Raw genomic sequence first — 24817 nt, 5'->3', positions numbered from 1 at the left:
CATGTGAGGCCCATTTTGCCTCACTCATGATGCCAGAGGGTACAAAACAAATATAAAATTTAAAGTATTTTGAATCACAAAACTTGTTTACTTGTGCTGCTTCGAAAAATAGGATAATCCCTGCAGTGAACCCTGCAGAAACCTGGGAGAGGAGCGAGGGGGACAGAGCCAAGAGAGTGCAGAGGAGGTGGGACAATACAGAGGCAACCAGCCTGTCTGCGATGTGAGAGTAACGGGCCTCAACACTCAGCGTCACCGCCGGAGATTCCTATAATCTTGAAGGCCTTGGTTTTCACAGCGTCAAATTGAGCACGATGTGAGGCAGGGGAGCCAGCCCAGAGGGGAGAGCAGTACTCCATCAAGCTGCAGATGAAGGTCTTTCGATGGATAGGAGCTCAGGTGTGCCAAGGAAAGACTTTGTACGACGTTGGATGCTTAGTCGGTGGCCAACTTTGAAATGTGGTTTACCCAAAAAAGATCATGGTCGACAGTGAAACCCAGGAGTTTGAACGACTGAACTTCTTCCTCAAAAGGATCGTTAAGAAAGTTGATAGGAGGATTTGCCAAAAAAAACAAAAAAACAATATTGCCGCTCACAGACCCCACCCATACCCTTGTTTCTCAAGACTGCGAAGGATGGTGTGTCCGATGAACTCTCTAGTTTTTCACTATCGTTTACAATCTCATCTGTATTTCTACGATTCTCAATCATAAAAAAATGTTTCTCCAAAGTTGCACACATGCACATATGATGGTCGTGATTTTGTTTTAATCGGCAACCATATTTTTAAGGAATATTTTCAACATAGCGGTATGAATTTCCAATCGAATTTCACTTTTATTGGGCTCTCCAGAAATTGTTCGATGGAATTTTATTCAGTACAGGGACTCCCCGGTTTATGAACACCCGTTCGTACGTGGTTTTTCGTCTTTCGAACATTTGGTCCATTCACACAAACATGGCTTTTTTGAACATAACGCACTGAGTGTTAAATGCAGGAACTCAGACCTTGAGAGTTAATTTCCCATTGACACCATAATTCACACTTCATTAAACTGGGCTTCACTCCATCACGCTTCTGTTATTTCACACATCATTCTCTCCACGGTTCCTTACCTTACCGGCACGAGAGAGAGCATTCTCTCCACTGTTCCTTACCTTACCGGCACAAAAGAGAGCATTCTCTCCACGGTTACTTGCTTTACCAGCACGAGAGAGCATTCTCTCCACAGGTTCCTTGCCTTACCGGCACGAGAGAGAGCATTCTCTCCACAGGTTCCTTGCCTTACCGGCATAAAAGAGAGCATTCTCTCCACAGGTTCCTTGCCTTACCGGCACAAAAGAGAGCATTCTCTCCACAGGTTCCTTGCCTTACCGGCACAAAAGAGAGCATTCTCTCCACAGGTTCCTTGCCTTACCGGCACAAGAGAGAGAGAGCGTTCTCTCCACAAGTTCCTTGCCTTACCGGCACAAAAGAGAGCATTCTCTCCACGGGTTCCTTGCCTTACCGCCACAAGAGAGAGAGAGCGTTCTCTCCACAGGTTCCTTGCCTTACCGGCACAAAAGAGAGCATTCTCTCCACAGGTTCCTTGCCTTACCGGCACAAGAGGGAGCATTCTCTCCACGGGTTCTTTGCCTTACCGGCACAAAAGAGAGCATTCTCTCCACAGGTTCCTTGCCTTACCGGCACGAGAGAGAGCATTCTCTCCACAGGTTCCTTGCCTTACCGGCACAAAAGAGAGCATTCTCTCCACAGGTTCCTTGCCTTACCGGCACAAAAGAGCATTCTCTCCACGGGTTCCTTGCCTTACCGGCACAAAAGAGAGCATTCTCTCCACAGGTTCCTTGCCTTACCGGCACAAAAGAGAGCATTCTCTCCACAGGTTCCTTGCCTTACCGGCACAAGAGAGAGAGAGCGTTCTCTCCACAGGTTCCTTGCCTTACCGGCACGAGAGAGAGCATTCTCTCCACAGGTTCCTTGCCTTACCGGCACAAAAGAGAGCATTCTCTCCACAGGTTCCTTGCCTTACCGGCACAAAAGAGAGCATTCTCTCCACAGGTTCCTTGCCTTACCGGCACGAGAGAGAGCATTCTCTCCACAGGTTCCTTGCCTTACCGGCACAAAAGAGAGCATTCTCTCCACAGGTTCCTTGCCTTACTGGCACAAAAGAGAGCATTCTCTCCACGGGTTCCTTGCCTTACCGGCACAAAAGAGAGCATTCTCTCCACAGGTTCCTTGCCTTACCGGCACAAAAGAGAGCATTCTCTCCACAGGTTCCTTGCCTTACCGGCACAAGAGAGAGAGAGCGTTCTCTCCACAGGTTCCTTGCCTTACCGGCACAAAAGAGAGCATTCTCTCCACAGGTTCCTTGCCTTACCGGCACAAAAGAGAGCATTCTCTCCATGGGTTCCTTGCCTTACCAGCACAAAAGAGAGCATTCTCTCCACAGGTTCCTTGCCTTACCGGCACAAAAGAGAGCATTCTCTCCATGGGTTCCTTGCCTTACCGGCACAAAAGAGAGCATTCTCTCCACAGGTTCCTTGCCTTACCAGCACAAAAGAGAGCATTCTCTCCACAGGTTCCTTGCCTTACCGGCACAAGAGAGAGAGAGCGTTCTCTTCACAGGTTCCTTGCCTTACCGGCACAAAAGAGAGCATTCTCTCCACGGGTTCCTTGCCTTACCGGCACGAGAGAGAGAGAGAGAGAGCATTCTCTCCATGGGTTCCTTGCCTTACCGGCACAAAAGAGAGCATTCTCTCCACGGGTTCCTTGCCTTACCGGCACGAGAGAGAGAGAGAGCATTCTCTCCATGGGTTCCTTGCCTTACCGGCACGAGAGAGAGAGAGAGAGAGAGATAGAGAGAGAGAGAGAGAGAGAGAGAGAGAGAGAGAGAGAGAGAGAGAGAGAGAGAGAGAGCATTCTCTCCACGGGTTCCTTGCCTTACCGGCACGAGAGAGAGAGAGAGCATTCTCTCCACGGGTTCCTTGCCTTACCGGCACGAGAGAGAGAGAGAGAGAGCATTCTCTCCACAGGTTCCTTGCCTTACCGGCACGAGAGAGAGCATTCTCTCCACGGGTTCCTTGCCTTACCGGCACGAGAGAGAGAGAGAGCACTCTCTCCACAGGTTCCTTGCCTTTCTTGCTTTGATTTTTAAAGAAAATTGCTTTGATTTTTGTCACTTCGATATTTGTCACACTTTTCATGAATGCATCCACGACGTAAACTGGGGTCTTACAGTACCCACAAATCTTTATTTCTCTACCCCAAATCACACTTCTATCCAAACCTTGTCTTTGCTAAAATAAGTCATAGTTTCATTCAGCCCAAAACACTTCCTGATCCCTAGCTGCTGAACCAGCCCCACAAAGGTACCACGGTTGCAGGAAGTTGTGAATGTTTGCCCAGCCCTGACCAAATGTTTTTTGTTAAAATGCGGATCAGCCAAAGTGTGTCCAGGGCAGGCAGAGTGCGCCATTTGCAGTGCTACGTTGGGCACGAAGGATAGAGAGACCGGTACAAGAGAGAAGATGCAGCGGTTCTACTTACGTTGGACAATGTCTCTATATGCTGTGCAGGCCGGTGAATCTGGAACCTCGGTGAGGAAAGGGCGTCCCTCATCGCAGCACCTCGCTGAAACAGAGGCACACATTCAAGTACGTACATTACAGCAAGAAAAGTTTACGAATCACCTTTACAAATATTAACTTTTTGTGTGTAAACATATTTACCATGTACTACAAGTACAGTATAAGCAAAACTTCGGCAAATGAGGTGGTGATTTGGCCCATCATGCCTGTGCCACATCCACAACATCCCAGCACTCGCACCCATTGAAGGTTGTGCAAATTAAATAACTCATACTTTGCTCTTGTACCAGCAAACAAAGCCTTTTCTTCGAGATACGGTGGGATTTTAAAGTTTTACAAATTTACATGGAGACGGGTCGATCTGTTTTACTTTACCATCCGAAAGGACAGCATATGGTGCCCCCAGCAGGCACTGCATACCGACGGCAGTTTTTGTCAGGTCAGAGCTGCCATCCGAACCATCCCACCATACTGTACTTAACAAACTAAAGATAGGTCGCATAAAAATCAAATTTCCTCATGGAAGTCCAACAATGTCCAAATCATTCCCAGAATAAATGTTGGAGAAGATCATGCGTAGTCCTGGTCTTCCATTGGTTTTCATCCACTACAAAATCCAGGCTGACTGCACACCTCAAACTCTGATTTCTCGTTTCTCCCGTCCATGGAATCACCTTCCAGAGGCTGTTCTGTCTCACTCTTCCCTCCAGGGCCTCAAGTAAGGAATTGATTGCCATCTCTTATCATCCCCAACTCTGACTCACGATCTTTTTACCCCCAATAACCTTTCTTAGCCAACCATCTTACTTGCTAGTTTAAGTGTTTCTTCTCCTTCTCTCTCTCCCCTTTTTGTGTTCGTTCATTCCAATGATGTTTGTCCCACTACCAGCTATACCTAGCACTTCCATGAGCCCCACTCCTGTATAACAGAAAAACACCTCATTCATATCTATCCCCTCTTATCTCAAGTGAAAACCAATAATTGAGGCGAGTCTATAACCTATCCATAGATCCAGAGGAACCTTTCCTAGAATGCCAAAGAGCATTACCTAGACATGGATCAAGAGGAACCTTTGCCAGAATATCCAGGTGCGTTACCTAAATGTGGATCCAGAGGATTTTTTCACAGAATGTCCAAGGGCATTACCAAAGCATGGATGCAGAGGAACCTTTCCCAGAATTTCCGTCTGCCTGGAAGATAGCAAACATCACTGTAGTACACAATCACGGTGCAAAAACAGATCCTCTTATCTACAGGCCTGTTAGCTTGCTTCCAATTAAAAGCAAGGACATGGAATCTATCATTGTGAATGAATGAATGATCGTTTTAAGGCCATTTTCCCCGCTAGAGCGGGGGTTAGCCTTGCGGGCCCCATGACAATCATGGTTCCCTGTTTGAAGCAATGTTTTTATGGCCGGATGCCCTTCCTGACACCAACCCTTGGTCGCCTCTTACGATGCGCAGGGATACGGTGTACCTATTCCAAATCGGGGTACACACCGTGTCACACATATCATTGTGGTTAACATCAAATCCTTCCTTTTCTCCATCGGGCTGATCTCAGATCATCAGTTCAGTTTCAGACCTGGTCATTCTACCCTGGACATGCTGCTTCTACTCTTCCAACCATTGTTGCCCTCATGAGACATGCCTCACAATGAAAGCCCTCATGAGACATGAGATCAGGGCCGTCTCTCTGGATACCTCCTCTCAAGGATCACTGACTTCCTCCACCTCCCGGATTCAGCGAGTACCTCTTAACAGGATCCTCTCATCTCTCCATAATAAAAGCTGGAGTTCCCCAAGGCAGTTCCCCTCTGATAGGAGTGTTTGAAAAACCTTCCCATTTTCTTCCGAAACAAACCACTTGAAGAGTTAAAGTAACTCAAGTTTTTTGCGTCTTACCATGAGCCATGATCTGTCTTAAGCAGACTACATTTCCAAGATGGCCTCCAAAGCCAGCCACAGACTGGGCATCCTTCTTCATGAAAGGCTTTTCCTTGACCAATCTGAACTATTGAGAACTTAACAAGGCCTTCATCCGATGGAATAGAGCTCTCCCCTCTGGGCTTGCCCTTGCCCTTGCCCTTCTTTATGCCGTGGAAAGGAAGGCCCTCAAAATCACTGGGATCTCCTATGACGAAGCTGAGTGAGAGGCCTGTTACTCTCACATTGCAGACACATTGGTGACCTCTCTGCATTCTACAGCCTTCTTTTTTTGGTCTTGCACCTCTCTTGGCTCTCTCCCTCCAAGGTCTCTGCAGGGCATACATAGTCTGCCCAGAATCCCTCTTCTTGTTAAACTCACAAAATCCAGGCTCACTGCTCACTCATTTCTTCTTCTTTTCTATCACTTGTGGAACCAACTTCCCCAGTCTGTTCAGTTTCCTTCTTCCCTCCAGGTATGGAAGAGATCTGATCACCACTACCTCAGGGCATCCCCCTATAAATACCATGATCTCTTCATCCACAAATTACCCCATTCCCAAGCACTCCTTTCCAGGTTATTGTGATTTTCTTGCCACCCCCCACCCCTTTTTGTTATTTTAGTTGCCGGGTTGATTTGTTACATTTCTGTTTCATCCGGACTTTCCCTTTCCTCGTCTTGCTGTGTTTCATTCAACTTGTGTGCAGCTTATTCACCCCCATATGTCCTTCTCCCCCTCCCCTTCATATCACTCATTCTCACTTCGACTCTGCTGTTGGGTTTCCCGCTTTCCATTTTGTTCCCTTCCATTCTGCTCTAGCTCTTCCATGAGACTTGATCATTCATACAAAACATAGGGGCAATACATCTGGGCACTCACCTGGTAGAATAAACCGTTTACTGCACTGACTAAAGGTATTTTAAACCAATTTCAATGGTTGCTAGAAGACAGGGCAGCATGTAGAATCACACTAACACAATCATAAGACTTTAAACAAAAACAAAGAAATACCTATTTCAGGGGGTAACCACCTCTTCCCCCAACCCCGTATACCTCCTCAGACCCCAATTTTTCACGGATTGCTACATCAGACCCCAACCTTGGTACATCACGGATGATGAAGGTTGTGGTGAAGTTTCATTGGAATTGTGTATGTAGTTTCTGAGAAGAAAGCAAATACCTATTTTGGGGGGTCAAACCTGGACCCACTTTGACCCCCCCGTAGACCCCCTTAGACATCAATTTTCTTAGTGCCGTGAACAAACTTCGGTACATCACGGGTCATGAATGTTGTGGTCAAGTTTCATCGGAATAATGTGTGCAGTTTCAGAGGAAAAAGCGAATTCCTATTTTGGGGGTCAAACCTGGATCCACTTTGACCCCGGCAAACCCCCTTAGACCCCGATTTTTTTAAATGCCGTGAACAAACTTTAGTCACAACACAACAAATATCATTTGTGCCAAGTTTGGTCACAATCCCTTCAGTGGTTTTGGAGAATAAGTTGCAAGTGTTTACGGACCGACTGACGGACAGATGATGCGCCATCGCATAAGCTCCCCTGAACTTCGTTCCAGGTGAGCTAAAAATAAGATAAAAAGAGCATTACCTATCCGTGGATCCAGAGGAACCTTTCCCAGAAGGTCCAAGCCCATATCATGGCACATCCTCTCAGCACCGCCTGACGTCGGAGGGAAAATCTGAGACTCTTTCTGCAAAGAAGTGCAAGACGTGCACACGCTCTGTGTGTATTCACAGGTTGTGTGACTCATTGGGTGACAAAGGTGATCATGCATGTAACACTGAATCACTTCCATACACCAAGTTAGCCAGACAATTGTGGTATTTAACTATGACACAAAACATGGATCCAACACCACATTTTCGGTTTGCACAAGAGAGAAAAATGCTTTATATAAATACTGTCGCGTCCCCGGGGTTAACACCCCAATAGGACGAATGACCTGAAACGAGCTTTAACTCCAAGGCATATGCCCGACCTTGGCGGGATTATTTCTGGCACGTGCGGGGAAGGTTTGAAGTCTTACCTGATAGGACGGCCGACACTAGGTTAATCCGAACCCACAAACAAAGAAATGAAACAAGACAAGAAAAGTAAAATTCAACAAATAATGATTTAATGAAAATAAATGCAAGCAATTAAAATGAATGTGAGGTAAAAACAACTATTTCCTAATTTGAGACGTCTCGACTCAGACTCGAATACAAACAAGGGGGAAAGGAAAGTAAAAAAGAAATGATGTTTCGTTTCAAGCTGGCCGGCACTTCGCTTTGCGTCCTCAAATAGCTGGTAAGGTTTGCTGGTCGTCGCCTCGAACCACCGCGCGGGAAACGCACAAGATAGAGCGGAATCGTGCCTGTAGCCAGCCACCAGCGTGAGGTAAGCAGCCAGGATCCTTCTTTGCTAACATGGCTCCGATGATCTCTCCGGCGCACACAGACGAGCGCCCGTCGTCCTCCCACGCAAAACAACCAAGCGACCGCCGCGATCAAGACCAGAACAAGAGCAAAAGGGCAAACACAGCCGTTCTCTTGAAAGCCAGCACACAAGAGAAATGTGACCGCCTCCAACAAACAGCAGGACCAGAAGAGAGAATGCGACTGCCTCCAACGAATGCCAGGACCAAGAGAGAATGCGACTGCCTCCAACGAATGCCAGGACCAATAGAGAATGCGACTGCCTCCAACGAACGCCAGGGCCAGAAGAGAGAATGTGATTGCCTCTAATGAACGCCAGAACCAGAAGAGAGAATGCGACTGCCTCCAACAAACGCCAGGACCAGAAGAGAGAATGCGACTGCCTCCAACGAACGCCAGGACCAAGAGAGAATGCGACTGCCTCCAACGAACGCCAGGACCAAGAGAGAATGCAACTGCCTCCAACGAACGCCAGGACCAGAAGAGAGAATGCGACTGCCTCCAACGAACGCCAGGACCAAGAGAGAATGCGACTGCCTCCAACGAACGCCAGGACCAGAAGAGAGAATGTAATTGCCTCCCACGAACGCCAGGACAATGAGAATGCGACTGCCTCCAACGAATGCCAGGACAAAGAGACCAAGATTGGGAGACGGCTTCTTCTTTCTCTCTTAGCTCTCAAATCTTTGATGCTGACATCACACTCTGTCCAATCACTGAGCTCTGTTCATCACTTCATGGCTTCTTAACCAGTCACTAAGCTCAGGGCGTGGACTCCCCATCACGAATAATCAGGGGGCAGAGTCTAATCTCTGTTCAGGAATGTTCGGATTACGTCGGTGGTCGTGAGGCGGGATTTACGTGCCGATCGGCAAATGCTGTTTCTGTCAGTTCTGGCGGCGTGACTGTGGCAATATGCCGATTGCCTGGCTGGCTGAGTGTAATAAAACCGAAGGGAAGACCACAGGAGACAAATTACACACTGGGGAATTGATCTTTAAGCCCTAGAATTAATTAGCACAAAGCCACGCCCCTTATGGCGACATGCAAACTCTCATACTCGGACAGACAGCCTACTTACGTACATCAAGATAGCTTCTTCGTGGCATACGGAGCATTCTAATCTACACATTCTGAACTTTCTTAAGGTATTCCATGCCTACTCCCCACAAACGTAACAATACTTACATCAGAATGGAATATAACCGATGAGATTGCATGAGCTTCACACCATTTCACCACACACATTGTGAACTGTTCCACAGCAATCTCAGGAATTCATAATTTGAGTGACGATGTAAACTCTTGCTCAAAGGTCGCCTCAGAACAAGGAGTCAGAGAGCCCAGCCCTCGTGGAGTTCCCCACTCGCAATTTGAGTCTGCAGATCGAAGTTCGCATCTCTTCGTTTCACTAGCACCTCATATTTCCTCTTTTCTATGTTTCATAGGTGGATCCAGGGTGGGGGAGTGGGGTGCAGGGGGTGTCCCCCCCCTTTGGAGTTTCGATGACAAGTTATATGCTGAGATGTTTGATGCATTAAAGTGGCAGATAGAGAGTGGTGTGCACCATTCAACTTTCTCTTCCTGTGTGAGTCATTATGCGCGTGTTTACAGGATATGCGTGTGATAAGAGGTGTCAACTTGATTTTTTAATAGCGCATCAAATGTGTGTTTCCCAATCATACTGTTAATCTTTTAAGAGTGCTTTAAATGCGAGTTTCCGCAATCGGTGCGTCAGAACGCACGGTAATCAAGTGTTACATTACGTTACGCAAATTACTAAGAAAATAGTGTTACACAATTTTTGAACGGCCCGATACTGGGGTTAAACAATATCTGACGAATCAGCTCGTTGTGATATAACCGTGGCAGAGGGTGCCATGGATGAGAGGTTTCAAGTTAATTTTTTAATAACACATTAAATGTGCGTTTCTCAATTACGCTGTCATCTTTAAGAGTGTTTTTCATGTGCGTTTCCCAATCGGCACATTACCGGACTTTGTCGCAGGTTGTAACCACAGTGTGGTCATTCAACTAAGGAATGGCTGGGCAAGTCGGGGCCCTAAAAATTTCCTGGGGGAGGGCCCGCAACACCCCCGCATCCCCCTACCCCCTTTGTTTTTCATCCTCCCCCTTTCCACACATACCATCTACGGTTTTCCTTCTGTATTTTTTCCGAACTGTCCGCAGCTTCTACTGACATACACATAAACTCGGCACCCAACTTTCAACATCCCAGACAGTGCACGCTCCCACGAACAACGTCCGAAAGCTGCTCTCAGCGGAACAATCATGCCAAAGCTATGCAGGTCATCGCGTGAGGCAGGAGGGGACTGAACTGGAACTGCCAATGGTCAATGGCCTCAAACGAGATCGCTGAAGGTGTGCCAGGGGTGTGAAAAAAAAGTCCCCATTCTTACTCTACTATGATCCTCAACCTTCTCTAACCCCAACCCAAAATTTGTGTCATTCTTCAGGTGTATTGGGAAACAAGGGGAAAAAAATGAAACATGGCTCTGTCAAGTACTCCCCATGGGGAATAAGGTATGTTAATGATGATTAACACTCCCGGTGTGTACCCCGGTTTAGAATAGGTACACCGTATCCCTGTGCATCGTAAGAGGCGACCAAGGGTTGGCGTCAGGAAGGGCATCCGGCCATAAAAACATTGCCTCAAACAGGGAACCATGATTGTCATGGGGCCCGCAAGGCTAACCCCCGCTCTAGTGGGGAAAATGGCCTTAAAATGATCATTCATTCATTCATTCAATGATGATGTCATCGGTGCTTTAGTTATGATGTCATAATGCACATGTGTAACGCTTCATCCGATCAGTAAGAATTTTTTTTCTCTGCAACTGTTGGTCTGATGGACACATCATTTAGTAATTGTGATGTAATAGGTTATGTGGTACAGGCGCCATCTTGAAAAAACCAAACAACGTTGCACTTCTATATCTCCAAATGGCTCCATGGGAAAAATTGAAATGTGGCTCATTGTAAAGAACTCCATATGGGGAATAGGTGTTGTTAACGATGACGGCATTGGTGCCTTAATTATGACGTCATAATTCGACAGGTACAACACTTAGTCTGATCAGTTTGAAATGTATTGAGCATGATCTACGCAACAATTGTATCAGAGAATATAAATGTATGATGTAATCGCTCACGTGGTCTGGCAGCCATATTGGATCCAAGAAAAAAAACAAAAAAACAGAATAGTTGGCTCGCACCAAGTTGACTGCGTGGGGTAAGTATTCTATGAATACCATCTTGTTTTATATAGTGATTGTTGTAAGTGCTCCGAGGTGAGAATGTTCACATCGTGGTAACGGAATATGTATGTTTTTAATTGAGCTTAAATTGCATGCGATGCTAATACCTCGATTTTTCCCACCAATTCTGTACCTGATTTTTCCCGCCACCTTTTGAACCTGAATTTTCCTGCCATTTTGACATTTGAATTTTTCCCATCATTTTCTCTCTTTTATTTCTCCTCATCATTCCTCCAGTCATTTCTCAATCTTTCGCTTCTGTAATAAATTCATGCAATTGTTGAATGTGTCCAAATTCATCCTGTTTCTCATTGGTCTGAAATAGCATTCCCGGGGCGATTGGACTGAGATTGTAATGGTGACTCATATAATGTGGCACGTGGCGTTGGTTCACTCGGCCAATTCATTAAGGAAGTTCAGTCATTCAAACTCGTGGGTCTCACGATTAGACATGATATTCTTGGGTAAACCACATTTCAAAGTTGGCCTCCAAAGCCAGCTGCCGACTAGGCATCCTCTGTTATACAAAGTCCTTCCTTGGCACAGCTGAACTCCAATCCACCTACAAGGCCTTCTTCTGCAGCTTGATGGAGTACTGCTCTCCTCTCTGGGCTGTTGCCCCTGCCTCGCACCTTGCTCAGCTTGACGCCGTATAATCCAAGATTATTGGAATTTCCCGTGATGAAGCTGAGTCTATGGCCTTATCACTTCGCCATTACAGACAGGTTGGTGGTCTCTCTGCCTCTCTGACAGTTTGCGGCACGAGCAGTGGGTGTGGCGATCGGGGCTGGGTTCTACATGGGGAGATCCCCGGAGTTATGAAGGCAAAATAAATTAAATTAAAGATCAAATGAAAAGAACGATTAACATAATGGGAGGAACTCGGCATCACATCTGCTGGAATTAGTTGGTGGATATTAAAGATCCCTTCGTGAAGAGTAGGAAAGCTATCCCCGCCATCCTGGCCAAATTCCTGCTCTAACCTAAAGGGCAATGCGTCAGCAGCACTGCCACACCCTCAGTCAATGATGCGACTCCAGAGCCTTGTGCTGCACAGGAAAAAAAGATGACCAGATCCCCATGTATCATATTGTATTTTATTGTAATAATATTTTAATTCATTTATTATTTGAAAAATTTCCACTCAATGTTTTTCTCTGTCAGAAACGCATTCCCCCTTTAATACATTAAGCCAATGAGATATTGATGTTTGATTTACATTATTTCGATTTAAAGGATGTTTTCTAGGAACACATCTATGATGTAAATAGAGAAGTGCCTGTACAAAAAAAACCAACAACCCCCCAACAACTCACACGGCGAACAAATGTGAAGCTTCGCAGCTCAGAGATCTTCACTACACTCACCTTGCACTTCGGGCACACAAACACACTCATGTTTTCCACGACTCCAATCACGGGCAGCTTCAGCTTCCTGCAAAAGTCCACTTCCTTCCGCACATCTTGTAATGCTGCTTCCTAAAAGAGAAAGGGTTCAGTGTAGTCAAATCATTTCTACAACTAGAGGTGATCAATGTACTCGTCTCATGAACAAGGTGCGTACCTGCGGAGTTGTGACGATGACGGCTCCGTCGATCTTTGCCGCACTCAGCAGCTGCACAGTCGACAGGTGTTCGTCAGATGTTCCCGGAGGGGTGTCCACAATGAGATAGTCGGTTTCTCCCCAATCCACATCACGCAAAAACTGTTTAATGAGTCCTGTGTGGGAAATATTTCCTTTTGGTTATTTGTTTCCCTCCACAAGATGTGTGCAATCAAGCAGTGCCATTTTACAAATCAAATACACGTTGGGGCTCCTCAGAGAAATTAATAATGATCGAGTTTACATTCTGACACAAGGGAATGTACATTATGAAAGATATGTGATAGCAAGAATTTAAAAAGCAAAATGCAGAGTCAAGTGATACTGGATGCAAGGAAACATGAACTATATAAATAGCCCCGAGTGGGCTGATGGTCATCTCTTGAGGTTGTAGTTCAGACCACTATTGATTTGGGAGGACCCCCTGGCAGACCCCTGATCCGAAATCGAAACATCTAAGATTTCCCAGTCCTGCAGACCATTGAGTAGAACGGCTGTATCGGGTTTCAGAGCAATCTGAATAAAAAGAACCGCCTAGAGGCCATTTTCCCCTGCAGAGCGGGGTTTGGCCTTTTTCGGGCACCGTGATCCCCTTTTTGAAGCAGTTTTACGGCCAGATGCCTTTCTTGCCGCCAACCCTGTTAGTCGCCTCTTGCGACACACAGGGAATAATTACCAGTGAGCTGGTACTCAATTTGCCGACCTCGGAAGGATGACAGGCTGAGTCAACCCCCCTGGCGTTAGATGATCGATCGGGATTCGAACCCAGGATCCTAGGATCCCAAGCCGGCACCCTAACCGCTAAGCCAACACCACGCTTCTTTCAGAGCAATCGGTTGGTAAATAAGGGATAAGTCGAGATCTGAAGTTTCACGGGATAACTAACCCACCCGTCCCCTGCTCCTCCCGCACTCCTGGCAGCCCCCACGATTCAAATTCGAAAAATACAAAATCAGAAAATGTAAGACCGAGCGATCTGGCAGCCCGTCAAGTCGAAGGGCTGTATCGCGTTTCAGAGAAACCGGTTGGCAAATAAGGGACGAATACGGATCCGAAGTTTCAGTGGATAACCCTCTCCACCCCTCGCCCCTCCGACTCCCCAGGGAGCCCCCATGATCCGAAATTGAAAAATCGAAGCCTGAGTAATTGTGCAGACCATCGCGTAAAAGGGCTGTATCGGGTTTCAGAGCAATTAGTAAATAAGGGATGATTAGGGATCCAAACTTAAGGAGTTAACCCCTCCCCTGGAAGCCCCCATGGTTCAAAATTAAAAAAAAATCGAAGCCTGAGCGATTGAGCTGGCGACTGTCTTGTATTCACGTGTCATGTTTCAGAACAATCAGCCAGGTAACAAGGGAGGAGTAGGAAGAATAGCAAAAAGTTAACAAACGGACGGACAACCAAATGGACGGACATCCGGACATTACAACCCATTTTATAAATTAATCTCTTCCAGAATCAAGACGAGATGACCGAAAAACAGGTTTGCGCAGCAGAAGGGCAACAAGACGGGTAAGCTACAGCGACAAAGGTGGCGGGGGAGAGAGGGAAGGGAGTTGGGAGAGGGACAGGACCAGGTTGCTAGGCACCGGACAGACAGTGTCTGGAGGCTGGAGTACCGTGGGGGGCAAGGAAGGGTGGCTAGAGCACCGTGACGGTTAGGCCAGGTGGCTGGAGCATCATGGGGGTTAGGCCGGGCGGCCGGAGCACTGTGGGAGCGAGCTTGGGTGGTTGAATCACCATGGGTAGGTGGAGGTTGAGGGCAGGCATAAGGCCTAGTTTTCTGGTTTTGTGTGCTACATGTTAGACAATGACTCAATTTTGTTTTTTTAAGACTTAAAAACAAATCCTTAGAAGTGTGTACAAAATGCATAGAGAGCCAAGGTCTTCGAGCGAGGGTACACATCCACTGTGACTGATTAAACTTGAATGCATTGGACGAAGCTCCTTGACGGACCAAAGCCCGCTGTCCCGAAACAGCCCCATCAAACAGCTTTCCAGTTAGCAGCAGAAATTCTTGGCAGCAATTCAAATCCAGGTCACCAGGGCAACCCATCTCAGTCACTCCTTCCCCCACCACTACCATCCTCTCCCGAGGTCAGTCAAAACCACAGCGATTGGCTCAGCTCCAGGCACGGGGCATTTCCAGCCTTTGTAGGGAATGGAAATTCAAATTTTTGCTTCTCTTTCAGCTGGATACAAAAGGCATGGAACGAAACGAGGCGTGCACACTCAACACTCAGCAAGACAGCAGGAAAAACAAAAGGGGTCTCTTAAGGATGTTTCATTTGAGGCTGTTGAAACACGACCCACGCACAAACGGCCCTTTCACCGACAGGGCCGTGTTACGCTTCTACGTGAAAGTAAACTATTGTACTTGAACGACGTTTGGGCATGACCGTTCGATCGACCCGGTCGTGAAAAATCTGCAAAGGGGTCCGACACACCTACCGTTCTTTTTCGGTCCTCGCCAGATTACAGCGTCAGCCGCACTACTCAAGAGGAATGCCGTGGACATCAAGGCGATGCCATCCTCGGAGTACTAGAAGAGAGAAACACAAACACGGGCCGCACAGCAACATTAACCGTACACGGTGGCATGTGCCGTTCACACGTCATGTATACCTGAAGCTGCAAGGCCCAGGATGAGTGGCAAACATTGTGGGAAGAGGAAGATTACAATTACAGAGCTCATAATAATGGGCCAAATATATGTGGGACAACAGACAAAACATCAATTGTTCTGCAGTGTGAGTTGAGGGAACTTACCACAGGAGACCAGCCAGATCCACTTTGATGAACCTGCCACAAAAACATGAGATTAACCAATTAATCACAACATTAAGCAGGTAACAAGAATCAACAACAACAAACAACAACAGGCATTTTAAGGCCATTTTCCCTGCTAGAGCGGGGGTTAGCCTTGCGGTCCCCATGACAATCTTCTCCATTTTGCCCTATTTTCTGCATCTCCCCTTGTCAACCCCCTTGCCCACATTTCTTCTTCCACCACCTTTAGCCAAGTCTTTCTCGGTCTTCCCCATCCTCTACTTTCTTCTACATTCATTTCCATCACTCTTCTCAACCAGTCACTTTCATCCTTCCTCAACACATGACCAAACCATCTCAACCTGTTTCTCTTCACAGCATCAATCACAGGCTCTATTCCCATCATCTTTCGCAATTCATCATTTGTCTTCCTCTCTCTCAACGATACTCCGCACATCCACCGAACCATTCGCATTTCCACCCTTTCCAGCCGTCGTTGCTGCTCTACGTTCATTACCCATGTCTCGCTCCCATAAATCATAACACTTCTCACACATGCAGCATACACTTTTCCCTTCAGCTTCAACGACACTCCCCTCCTCGTCAGCACGCCACTCAGTTCCCGAAACTTCTTCCATGCACATCTCACTCTAGCAACTGTTACCGAGTCTGATCCACCTTCTCCATTCAGCATGTCTCCTAGGTAACAAAATGTTTTCACACCTTCCAGCTTCATGCCGATCAACACACTATGTTAATATAAGAATGTAAAATCAATTTCTGAATCACATTCAACTGAGAACCGGAGAACGTGCGGACACGGCCTGTACACTTCGTGAACAGTGCAGACAAGATGCGAACCAGATGTACCATCACAAGGGGCATACAATTTAGTGGCAAATCCCTTGCACTGCACTCCTACAACCTGCAAAAGTGAAAAATGAATCCTCCAAACAGAATTCATGTTCCATTCCAGGGAGGATAGAACAGTGGCTTTAGGGGAAGAATGAAAAACGAATGTATGATCGTTTTAAGGCCATTTTCCCCGCTAGAGCGGGGGTTAGCCTTGCGGGGCCCATGACAATCATGGTTCCCTGTTTGAGGTTTGTTTGAGGGAAGAGGAAATCTGAAATTCTGGGTGTTCTTTTTAAGCCTCCATTTTTTCTCCCATCATGATGAGTTACAGACGGGTCAATTTGTGACCCACGGAACAGATCCAATTGGCAGCCAAAGCATCGTCGAGGACAAGCCTCCCCTACATTATGCGTGGGTACGTGTCCGTGTCTGACAAATGAAGGCCAGATGAAGGCCAAATGTTCAAACACTCAGGCTCACATCATTCGCCAATCCCATCAATCCATGTATAATGCCAAAAAGGCAACAGCGAAGGAGGAAAGTGTGAACTTGCTACATCAGACGGGATTCCGGAAGGTTGCGCAACTCCTTGGAGATATGCAAGTGCCTTCCTGTTTGATTAAAACTTGAGGAAAATGAAGCGTTCCTGGCCTTTTTTTGTGCGTTTGTGCGTTTCCCTAAAAAAAAAAAGCACCAGCGTGTACATCGCAAGGCTTTAGTAGTCATGTCGGGTTAAAACAGACATCCCCACCGTGTCAGATCTACCGACCTTAACCAAAACTATTTGAAAAACTTTTTACTTAAGCCGGAAGGATGATGGTTTTCTCAACTCGTCATCTCCTACTTTTGCTTCGGGAGATGGTTCTTTGCCATGTAGGCCCGACGTAGCTCGACGACGACGCAGCGCGACAAGGACATCGGGGTCACCAACGACGGGGTACACAATAATACAGAGGAAAAGTGCTATCGTGGACCTTCAACTGAACCAGCAGTTGCGGCACATGAAGCCAAAGAAATGCCGAAGTGAAAGGTACAGGTATATGGGATACCAAACGTGCAGACAATCGTGCGGAATACAAACCCCACCTGCGTTTGAAATACCGATGAATGAGCGGAAAATGCACGAAACACTACAGTGCGTTTGCATTATTGATGACGAGAAACAAAAGGAAACCCCCGTGAGTCGAATGCAGAGTAACCTTCAAGACCTAGCAAAGCGTGCAAGGAGGGTCGACGCAATAGTGCAAGAGGCCCTAAATCTACTGCTAAAAGGTACAAAGTCCCTCTGTGTGCGGGCACAGATACAATGAGAGCCGGTGATTGAAACATTTACCATTGGCATCAAAGCCTGCTCGCTCACAATGGGGCCTGCGCAACAAAGGCTCTGTCTCTCTGTTAAGCGCCAGCTCTGTCTCTATGCACAAAAAATACAAACACAAGCTTCTCAAAGCGACGTCGAGCTTCCTTCAACTCTTCATTACACCATGTTCAGCTTTACAAGAGGCACGACAAACCAACACAGGGGTCGATAAGTGTTGCACTTTCAGGAACTTTTGAGTTGGGCGACACTCCTTAGTACGTTGATGCAATTCAATCGCTTGGTGGTCAATGCCGTGCAGAAGTACCGTTCCACGATGTCGGATTCCTTCTGGCCTGCACAGGCTTCCACCGAAGCCGCCACACAATACTCTATAAATATGCCAAAAAGGTTTGACAGATCACGTTTATAATTATTTATAATTTTAAAATATTTACAACTACAGCCTCTGAATTTGGAGCGATGATGATGATGCTGTGTACAGCCCTTGACCAACTCCAACCCGGTCAACCAGAAGATATTCACGTACAACAAAGTACGCATGGGACGGAAATGCTGCTAGATATTATATATCCGTTTCCTTTTTTGGGTTAAATTTAGTATCTTGTAATTTTTTCACCGCTCAGATGTGCATAGGATGGCAAGACCTTAGACAAACGACCACCTGGTCATTGCAATATTGACCACCTAAACTTAGTCCCCAGCAGTAAAAGAGCATGCGGACCACAAGGTTGCATAGCAGACTGACATTCCATACAAATGGAGTTCTTAAAGTGTTTAAATCAAGTGACAGCACGGAAACTATTCCTGTCGCAAGAGAATTTGCTTTGACTGCCGCTTGGGAGGTCACGGTAAGGAGGTCATCACCAAACGAACATTCGACTTCCCAAGTGCACACTTCAGGGTCTGTGGGGCGGCATGCATTATACATATGGAAAGAGGCCGACTGGGGATGGGGAGAGGAGGGCGGGGGAGTAGTCGATATGAAAAGGAAGACAAAGGGAATGATCGCAGAGATGGAGAGTGGGAGCATCTCCCTCAACATCTGAGCTGTCCTCAATAACGCTCGACCTTTCCCAAAAGTACGATATACAGCTCCTCGGTGTTTAACCTTGGAAAGGAGAAAATTCCTATCATCACGTAGTGTTTACACTGACTGGGTTTCCTCTTTTAAGGAAACATTGGGCATCTGATCTGCTCCACAGTGCCCCTACAGCATGAGGGCACAGTCGTGGTATTGCTATGACCGGCGTGCACAGTTGTGGTACACATTTAAAAAATGAATGCACATACACGGTATCTCAATGAACCTGTAAAAAAAAAAACAAGAAGACGTCATGTGGAGCACGATACTTGCAAAATCCGCCCCCCACGCCCAAGAAAAAAAATTCCATTGATACAGCAAATTGTCCATTTCATGAACATTAAAATTGACAATCTTGATCAAAGCTCGGGTCAACAGGAAGAAAAGTGACGATTTTTCAGATGAAAAATGATGATTTTGTAAGGTTGACCTTGATTTGACCTTTGACCTTTTGACCTCAAAAATAGTTAGTTTCCCTATTTAGTGACTCAATGTGCAAATGCCGTTCAATTTTCAAGTCAATCGGATGAAAATTGAGGATTTTAAAAACTTGGCCTATGTTGACCTTTGACCTATGTTGACCTCAAAAATAGTTGGTGGTTGAATTCAGTGACCATATATGTAAATCCTCTTAGAATTTCAAGTCAATCAAATGAAAATGGGTGATTTTAGAAATTCGGCCTATGTTGACCTTTTGGCCTATGTTCACCTAAAATATAATTTGTGGTTGAATTCAGTGACCAGATATGCAAGTCATCTTGAAATTTCAAGTCAATTGGATGAAAATTGAGGATTTTAGAAATTTGGGCTATGTTGACCTTTTGGCCTATGTTGACCTTTTGGCCGATGTTGACCTCAAAAATACTTGGTAGTTGAATTAAGTGACCAGATATGCAAGTCCTCTTCAAATTTCAAGTCAATCGGATGAAAATTCAGGATTTTAGAAATTTGGCAAAGTTGGTGACCTTTGGCCTATGTTGACCTTTTGACCCCAAAAACAATAGGCTTCTCAATTGGGACGACCTATACAACTTGGTGAAGTTTCGTGAAGATCGGTTGAAAATTGTGACCTGTAGGCCGGTGACAAACAAACAGACAGACAGACAGAACCACAAACGCAACCGACCAATGTTCTTGAAAAATCTTCGATTTTGCAAGTAACAAGATGGATGGTCCTTTGCGCACTCCACGTGGTGTTGAAAACCCTCACTGAACCAGTGCGTTGTCATGGGATTCTCCGGCTTTCAGTGTCCACGAAAGACAGCAATGTCGAGGAGCCTTCGGTAGAGCAGGCATGTCAAAACAGAAGGACCGTGTCCGTAAATGTGGGCACAGGGGCATGGGCACCGCATGTGCAATAAATGCTGATTTTGCATCCTAATAATAGGAGTGTTAAAAATATACATACATCGCATTCCCACATTCCAAAATGCATGCTCCGTGCAGCCGTTGTCCTGGTGAGGGATGGAACACCGTTGGGACGCCAATCGATGGAGAAACAAAAAGCAAGGCCTTTGCTTCACGATCTTCTCAAAGTGGCGGATCGAGTTGCGCTTCGTGATGTGGTGAGGAAGATCCAACTTGTGGATAAAAGTGAAGACTTTCGAATGATCCATCAATGGCAGACGACTAAACTAGAACGGTACTCGGTGGAGAGCATTCCTCCGCTAGGCTGAACAGTTCATGTTTTATATCCCACTGATAGGCCGGATCTGGATTCAGACCTGAAACAAAATCGAATCGATTCCTTCCTTGTCACACACACAACCTGTCCACAAAGTTTCGTCCAAATCTGTCCACAACTTTTTGAGAAATCTTGTTCACAAACAAAAAAAAACAGACAGACAGTGGTGAAAACACAACCTCCATCCACCCTCGGTGGTGGATGTAATAACTTCTGTTAAATCAGTAACGAGCACCCTCACAAAAAAGATTCTTCAACATAATTCATGGCTCTTCAACATAATTGTTCTCCCCATTATGGGGGAACTTGGCAGTTGATCCAACATTCCAGAGAAATCTTTGCAAAATGACTATTCAAGTTAGTTCACCTCATCCGTGTTTAGTCCATGGGTAAGAAAAGGGTCACGTTACCATAAGTTATCATAATAACTTACTCCAGGTCTTTAAAATAACTCCAGGTAAAATAACTCCAGATAAAAATAATTCCATAATAACTACAGGTCTTTAAAGCAGCTGTTTACCACCATCTCTTATCTTCTCCCATCCAAAACCTTGATCTTTTCTACCCCCCATCCCCGTTAATTCACCCCAGATCCACTGTTTTGAAATACCGACTTCTTTCCAGGAAGTCCTAGCAGTGTCCATGTGTTTTATACCTCTCCCACCCGCCCCCTCCCTTCCCACGCCTCCTCCCCCCAACCCCTCTCCCTCCCACAGATCTCCCGATGTCCCTGCTCTCTACTGTTGTACTTGTGTGCTTCCCTCTCTCCCCCCATCTTGTCTCCCGCTCCCTTTATCATATGTTTTATGTGTCAGTTTGTCATTTTGTGATTAATGTTAGCTCTTACACGAGCCTCGATCTTGTGCACAAAAAAATAAAAAATACTCTTGGTCAAACAGTCATTCCATGGCAGCTGGAACCTGAATCCGTGTTTTTGCGTCACAGGCGTACAACGCCACGTAAAATTGGAGCACCAGTGGGTTTCCTAAAAAAGGGCAAGCTTGGCACATCGTACGACAACAAACATAGCTTACTACTCCACGTATTCCGACAGGTGGACTCGCGTAAATAAAGAGGATTCCGAATGGTGCACATCCTCGTGCTAGTCTGCCAAAGCTTCAGGGATATAACAGGAAGAAAAATGGAAGTTCACGAAGCAAAATGGAAGTTCGCGGAACAAAATGGAAGTTCACGGAGCAAAATGGAAGTTCACGGAGAAAAATGGAAGTTCACGAAGAAAAATGGAAGTTCACGAAGAAAAATGGAAGTTCACGAAGCAAAATGGAAGTTCACGAAGAAAAATGGAAGTTCACGAAGCAAAATGGAAGTTTGCGGAGCAAAATGGAAGTTCACGAAGAAAAATGGAAGTTCACGAAGCAAAATGGAAGTTCACGAAGAAAAATGGAAGTTCACGAAGAAAAAGTGGAAGTTCACGAAGAAAAATGGAAGTTCACGAAGAAAAATGGAAGTTTACAAAGAAAAATGGAAGTTCACGAAGAAAAATGGAAGTTCACGAAGAAAAATGGAAGTTCACGAAGAAAAATGGAAGTTCACGAAGAAAAATGGAAGTTCACGAAGAAAAATGGAAGTTCACGAAGCAAAATGGAAGTTCGCAAAGAAAAATGGAAGTTCGTGGAGCAAAATGGAAGTTCGCGAAGAAAAATGAAAGTTTGTGGAGCAAAATGGAAGTTCGCGAAGAAAAATGGAAGTTCGCGAAGAAAAATGGAAGTTCGCGGAGCAAAATGGAAGTTCACGAAGAAAAATGGAAGTTCGCAGAGCAAAATGGAAGTTCGCAAAGAAAAATGGAAGTTTGCGGAGCAAAATGGAAGTTCACGAAGAAAAATGGAAGTTCACGAAGAAAAATGGAAGTTCACGAAGCAAAATGGAAGTTCACGAAGAAAAATGGAAGTTCACGAAGCAAAATGGAAGTTCACAAAGAAAAATGGAAGTTCGCAAAGAAAAATGGAAGTTCCCGAAGAAAAATGAAAGTTTGTGGAGCAAAATGGAAGTTCGCGAAGAAAAATGGAAGTTTGCGAAGAAAAATGGAAGTTCGTGGAGCAAAATGGAAGTTCGCGAAGAAAAATGAAAGTTCGTGGAGCAAAATGGAAGTTCGTGAAGAAAAATGGAAGTTCGCAAAGAAAAATGGAAGTTCGCGGAGCAAAATGGAAGTTCACGAAGAAAAATGGAAGTTCGCAGAGCAAAATGGAAGTTCGCAAAGAAAAATGGAAGTTCGCGGAGCAAGATGGAAGTTCGCAAAGAAAAATGGAAGTTCACGAAGCAAAATGGAAGTTCACGGAGCAAAATGGAAGTTCGCGAAGAAAAATGGAAGTTCGCGGAGCAAAATGGAAGTTCGTGAAGAAAAATGGAAGTTCACGTCTGCAAGTTTGCTGTACATTTGTCCAATCCAAACCCACAAATCAGAAAACAGTTGCCGACATGAGCTGGATCCTTGGCCAAAGCCTTTTCTGCCAACCCGTAAAGTTCAATAATCGATTCTGCGCCAAAGTCCACATATTTTGAGCCTCAAGTTGTGTATCTAATGTGCTTGAACAGCCAACTTCCCTCCCACAGATCTCCCGCTCCCTTTATCTTATGTTTTAGGTGTCAGTTTGTCTTTTTGCGATCAATGTCAGCTCTTACACGAGCCTCGATCTTGTATACAAAAAATAAAATAAAAAAAAACTTCCTGTAATTCACTCAATGGAGTTTATATCCGTTTGAAAACTTCATGAAATGCAAACCCAGCAGGAGCGTGGTCCGTTCACTGGGCCTCTGGCAAGGCAAGACCCAGGGATGCTTAGGGGCGGCCAAGGAACACTTGGGCACACAAAGGGAGTTTCTGTCATCTTATTTGGGCGATCGTCATCATGCTGACCTGCGGACAAGAAAAGCGTGATGGCAAACGTTGGGGAAGACAAAGTAATACCATCTTAACGACCACCTTGAGTGCAGGCTCCGATCAAGGTGCACAAATCAAGATCGAGCAGACGTAAGGAACCTTTAGATCACGGCGACTCAGAAAATGAAATCACCACTTGTAATATGGTGATTACGGGGTAATGACATTATAGTGGGGCAGATATGTGAAAAAGATGTTCATTTCTGGCAGAAAGTGTGAAATTTCGCATACAGGGGTATTTTTGGGCGCTGATTTCAAAAATTGGCGGATCCAAGAGATCTAACCAATGGACCGGCCGCCATCTTGAATTCCAATATGGCCACCAAGACGAAATGTTGAAATTCCCTATCTTGGGTTCTAAATGACCTGTGGCGCTGAAATTTGGTACACAAGGGTATGTTGACATGCTGAGTTCAATAATGCAATAATTTGAAATGTCTGACAAACGGTATGGCCGCCATTTTAAATTCCAATATGGCCGCCAAGACAAACATCGATGTTTTCATTGCTTTAATAGCACAGTGTACGGTAATGTCATAATGTTAAATCATTTGAGCATTATTATGATAACTGGAAAATTGTTGCATCTCAAATCTACTGATGGGTTTGTAATTTTGGCGAAGGCAGTAGAAATTTGGGAAATTCAGCGCCCCAAAATACCCCTGTATGTGAAATTTAACACTTTCTGCCGGAACTGAACATTCACATGACATTCCAATAATTTTTTTTTTTAATGTTTTTTCTCTTTCAGATCCAATGTCGAAATCAAAGAAAACATCGTCAACAATTCCAATGCCAACAGACTGGAACATTTGCGCTCTTTGCCAGAAACGTTCTGAAAATGAACCACTAAGAGATGCACGTAAGGGCAGCAATCAGTCGTGTCTAGACGTCTACGAGAATCTTGCTCAAAATCTCAAGGCATTGAATGATTTAGGTGCCTTGCCTTGCGGGATAAACATTTCCCGACTAGATGATGGTTGCGGTATTGCAGAAACCCTAGCTGCGCATGCTGCCAAATGGCACAAAAACTGTTATGTGCAGTGCAGCAGCTCTCGTGTGGCCAGGGCTGAATCAAGGGAAAGAAAGCAAAGTTCAGACCTTAAACTTGGTGAAGAAACTTACTCGCCTGTTAAGAAAAGACTCAGAACAAGTTTCAAATCTCCATCCGTTGAACAGAGTACTGCTAGCACATGTTTCTTTTGTGATAGCATTATCAGTAATGAAGAAATAGTCCACAGAGCGGCAACAAAAAATGTAGATTCCAATGTTCGATTGATGGCAACAGAATTGAGGGATACAAAACTCCTGGCTAGATTGTCTGTAGGTGATATGACGGCATCAGATGCTGTTTATCACAAGAAGTGCATGAC

At 45.5% G+C, this 24817-nt stretch overlaps 2 protein-coding genes across 2 annotated transcripts in view; both read right to left on the bottom strand.

The window, feature by feature from the left end:
- NUBP1 (NUBP iron-sulfur cluster assembly factor 1, cytosolic) overlaps window positions 1-24817 on the bottom strand; it is a 177824-nt gene that overhangs the window by 54632 nt on the left and 98375 nt on the right. Inside the window, exons 5-10 of the mRNA XM_068109563.2 lie at window positions 15605-15637; window positions 15287-15377; window positions 12797-12951; window positions 12601-12711; window positions 7126-7228; window positions 3549-3632 (exon numbers count right to left, since the gene is read on the bottom strand). Coding sequence (XP_067965664.1) covers window positions 3549-3632; window positions 7126-7228; window positions 12601-12711; window positions 12797-12951; window positions 15287-15377; window positions 15605-15637 — 577 coding nt within the window. The remainder of the gene's footprint in view (window positions 1-3548; window positions 3633-7125; window positions 7229-12600; window positions 12712-12796; window positions 12952-15286; window positions 15378-15604; window positions 15638-24817) is intronic.
- On the bottom strand, window positions 7710-9985 carry LOC144891099 (uncharacterized). Its single transcript, XM_078773486.1, has 3 exons — window positions 9949-9985; window positions 8533-8678; window positions 7710-8492 (listed from the first exon to the last, which is right to left on the bottom strand). Exons 1-3 carry the CDS (start codon window positions 9983-9985, stop codon window positions 7710-7712), a joined length of 966 nt encoding a protein of 321 aa, XP_078629612.1.

The sequence above is a fragment of the Myxine glutinosa genome, chromosome 3, assembly GCF_964187855.1.
Source record: "Myxine glutinosa chromosome 3, kmMyxGlut1.1, whole genome shotgun sequence".
NCBI classification, from domain to species: Eukaryota; Metazoa; Chordata; class Myxini; order Myxiniformes; family Myxinidae; genus Myxine; species Myxine glutinosa.
The sequence above is the reverse complement of the archived record's forward strand: the minus strand, read 5'-3'. Positions and strand labels throughout refer to the sequence as shown.

Bases quoted from the DNA above. Each gene is read 5' to 3' on its own strand.
- LOC144891099 (XM_078773486.1), bottom strand. From the start codon at position 9,985: ATGACCACACTGTGGTTACAACCTGCGACAAAGTCCG. The intron at 8,679-9,948 runs GTAATGTGCCGA...AGTGATGAACAG, and splicing joins ACAACCTGCGACAAAGTCCG to AGCTCAGTGATTGGACAGAG. The intron at 8,493-8,532 runs GCAATTACATTC...CGTTCGTTGGAG, and splicing joins TGTCCTGGCGTTCGTGGGAG to GCAGTCGCATTCTCTCTTGG.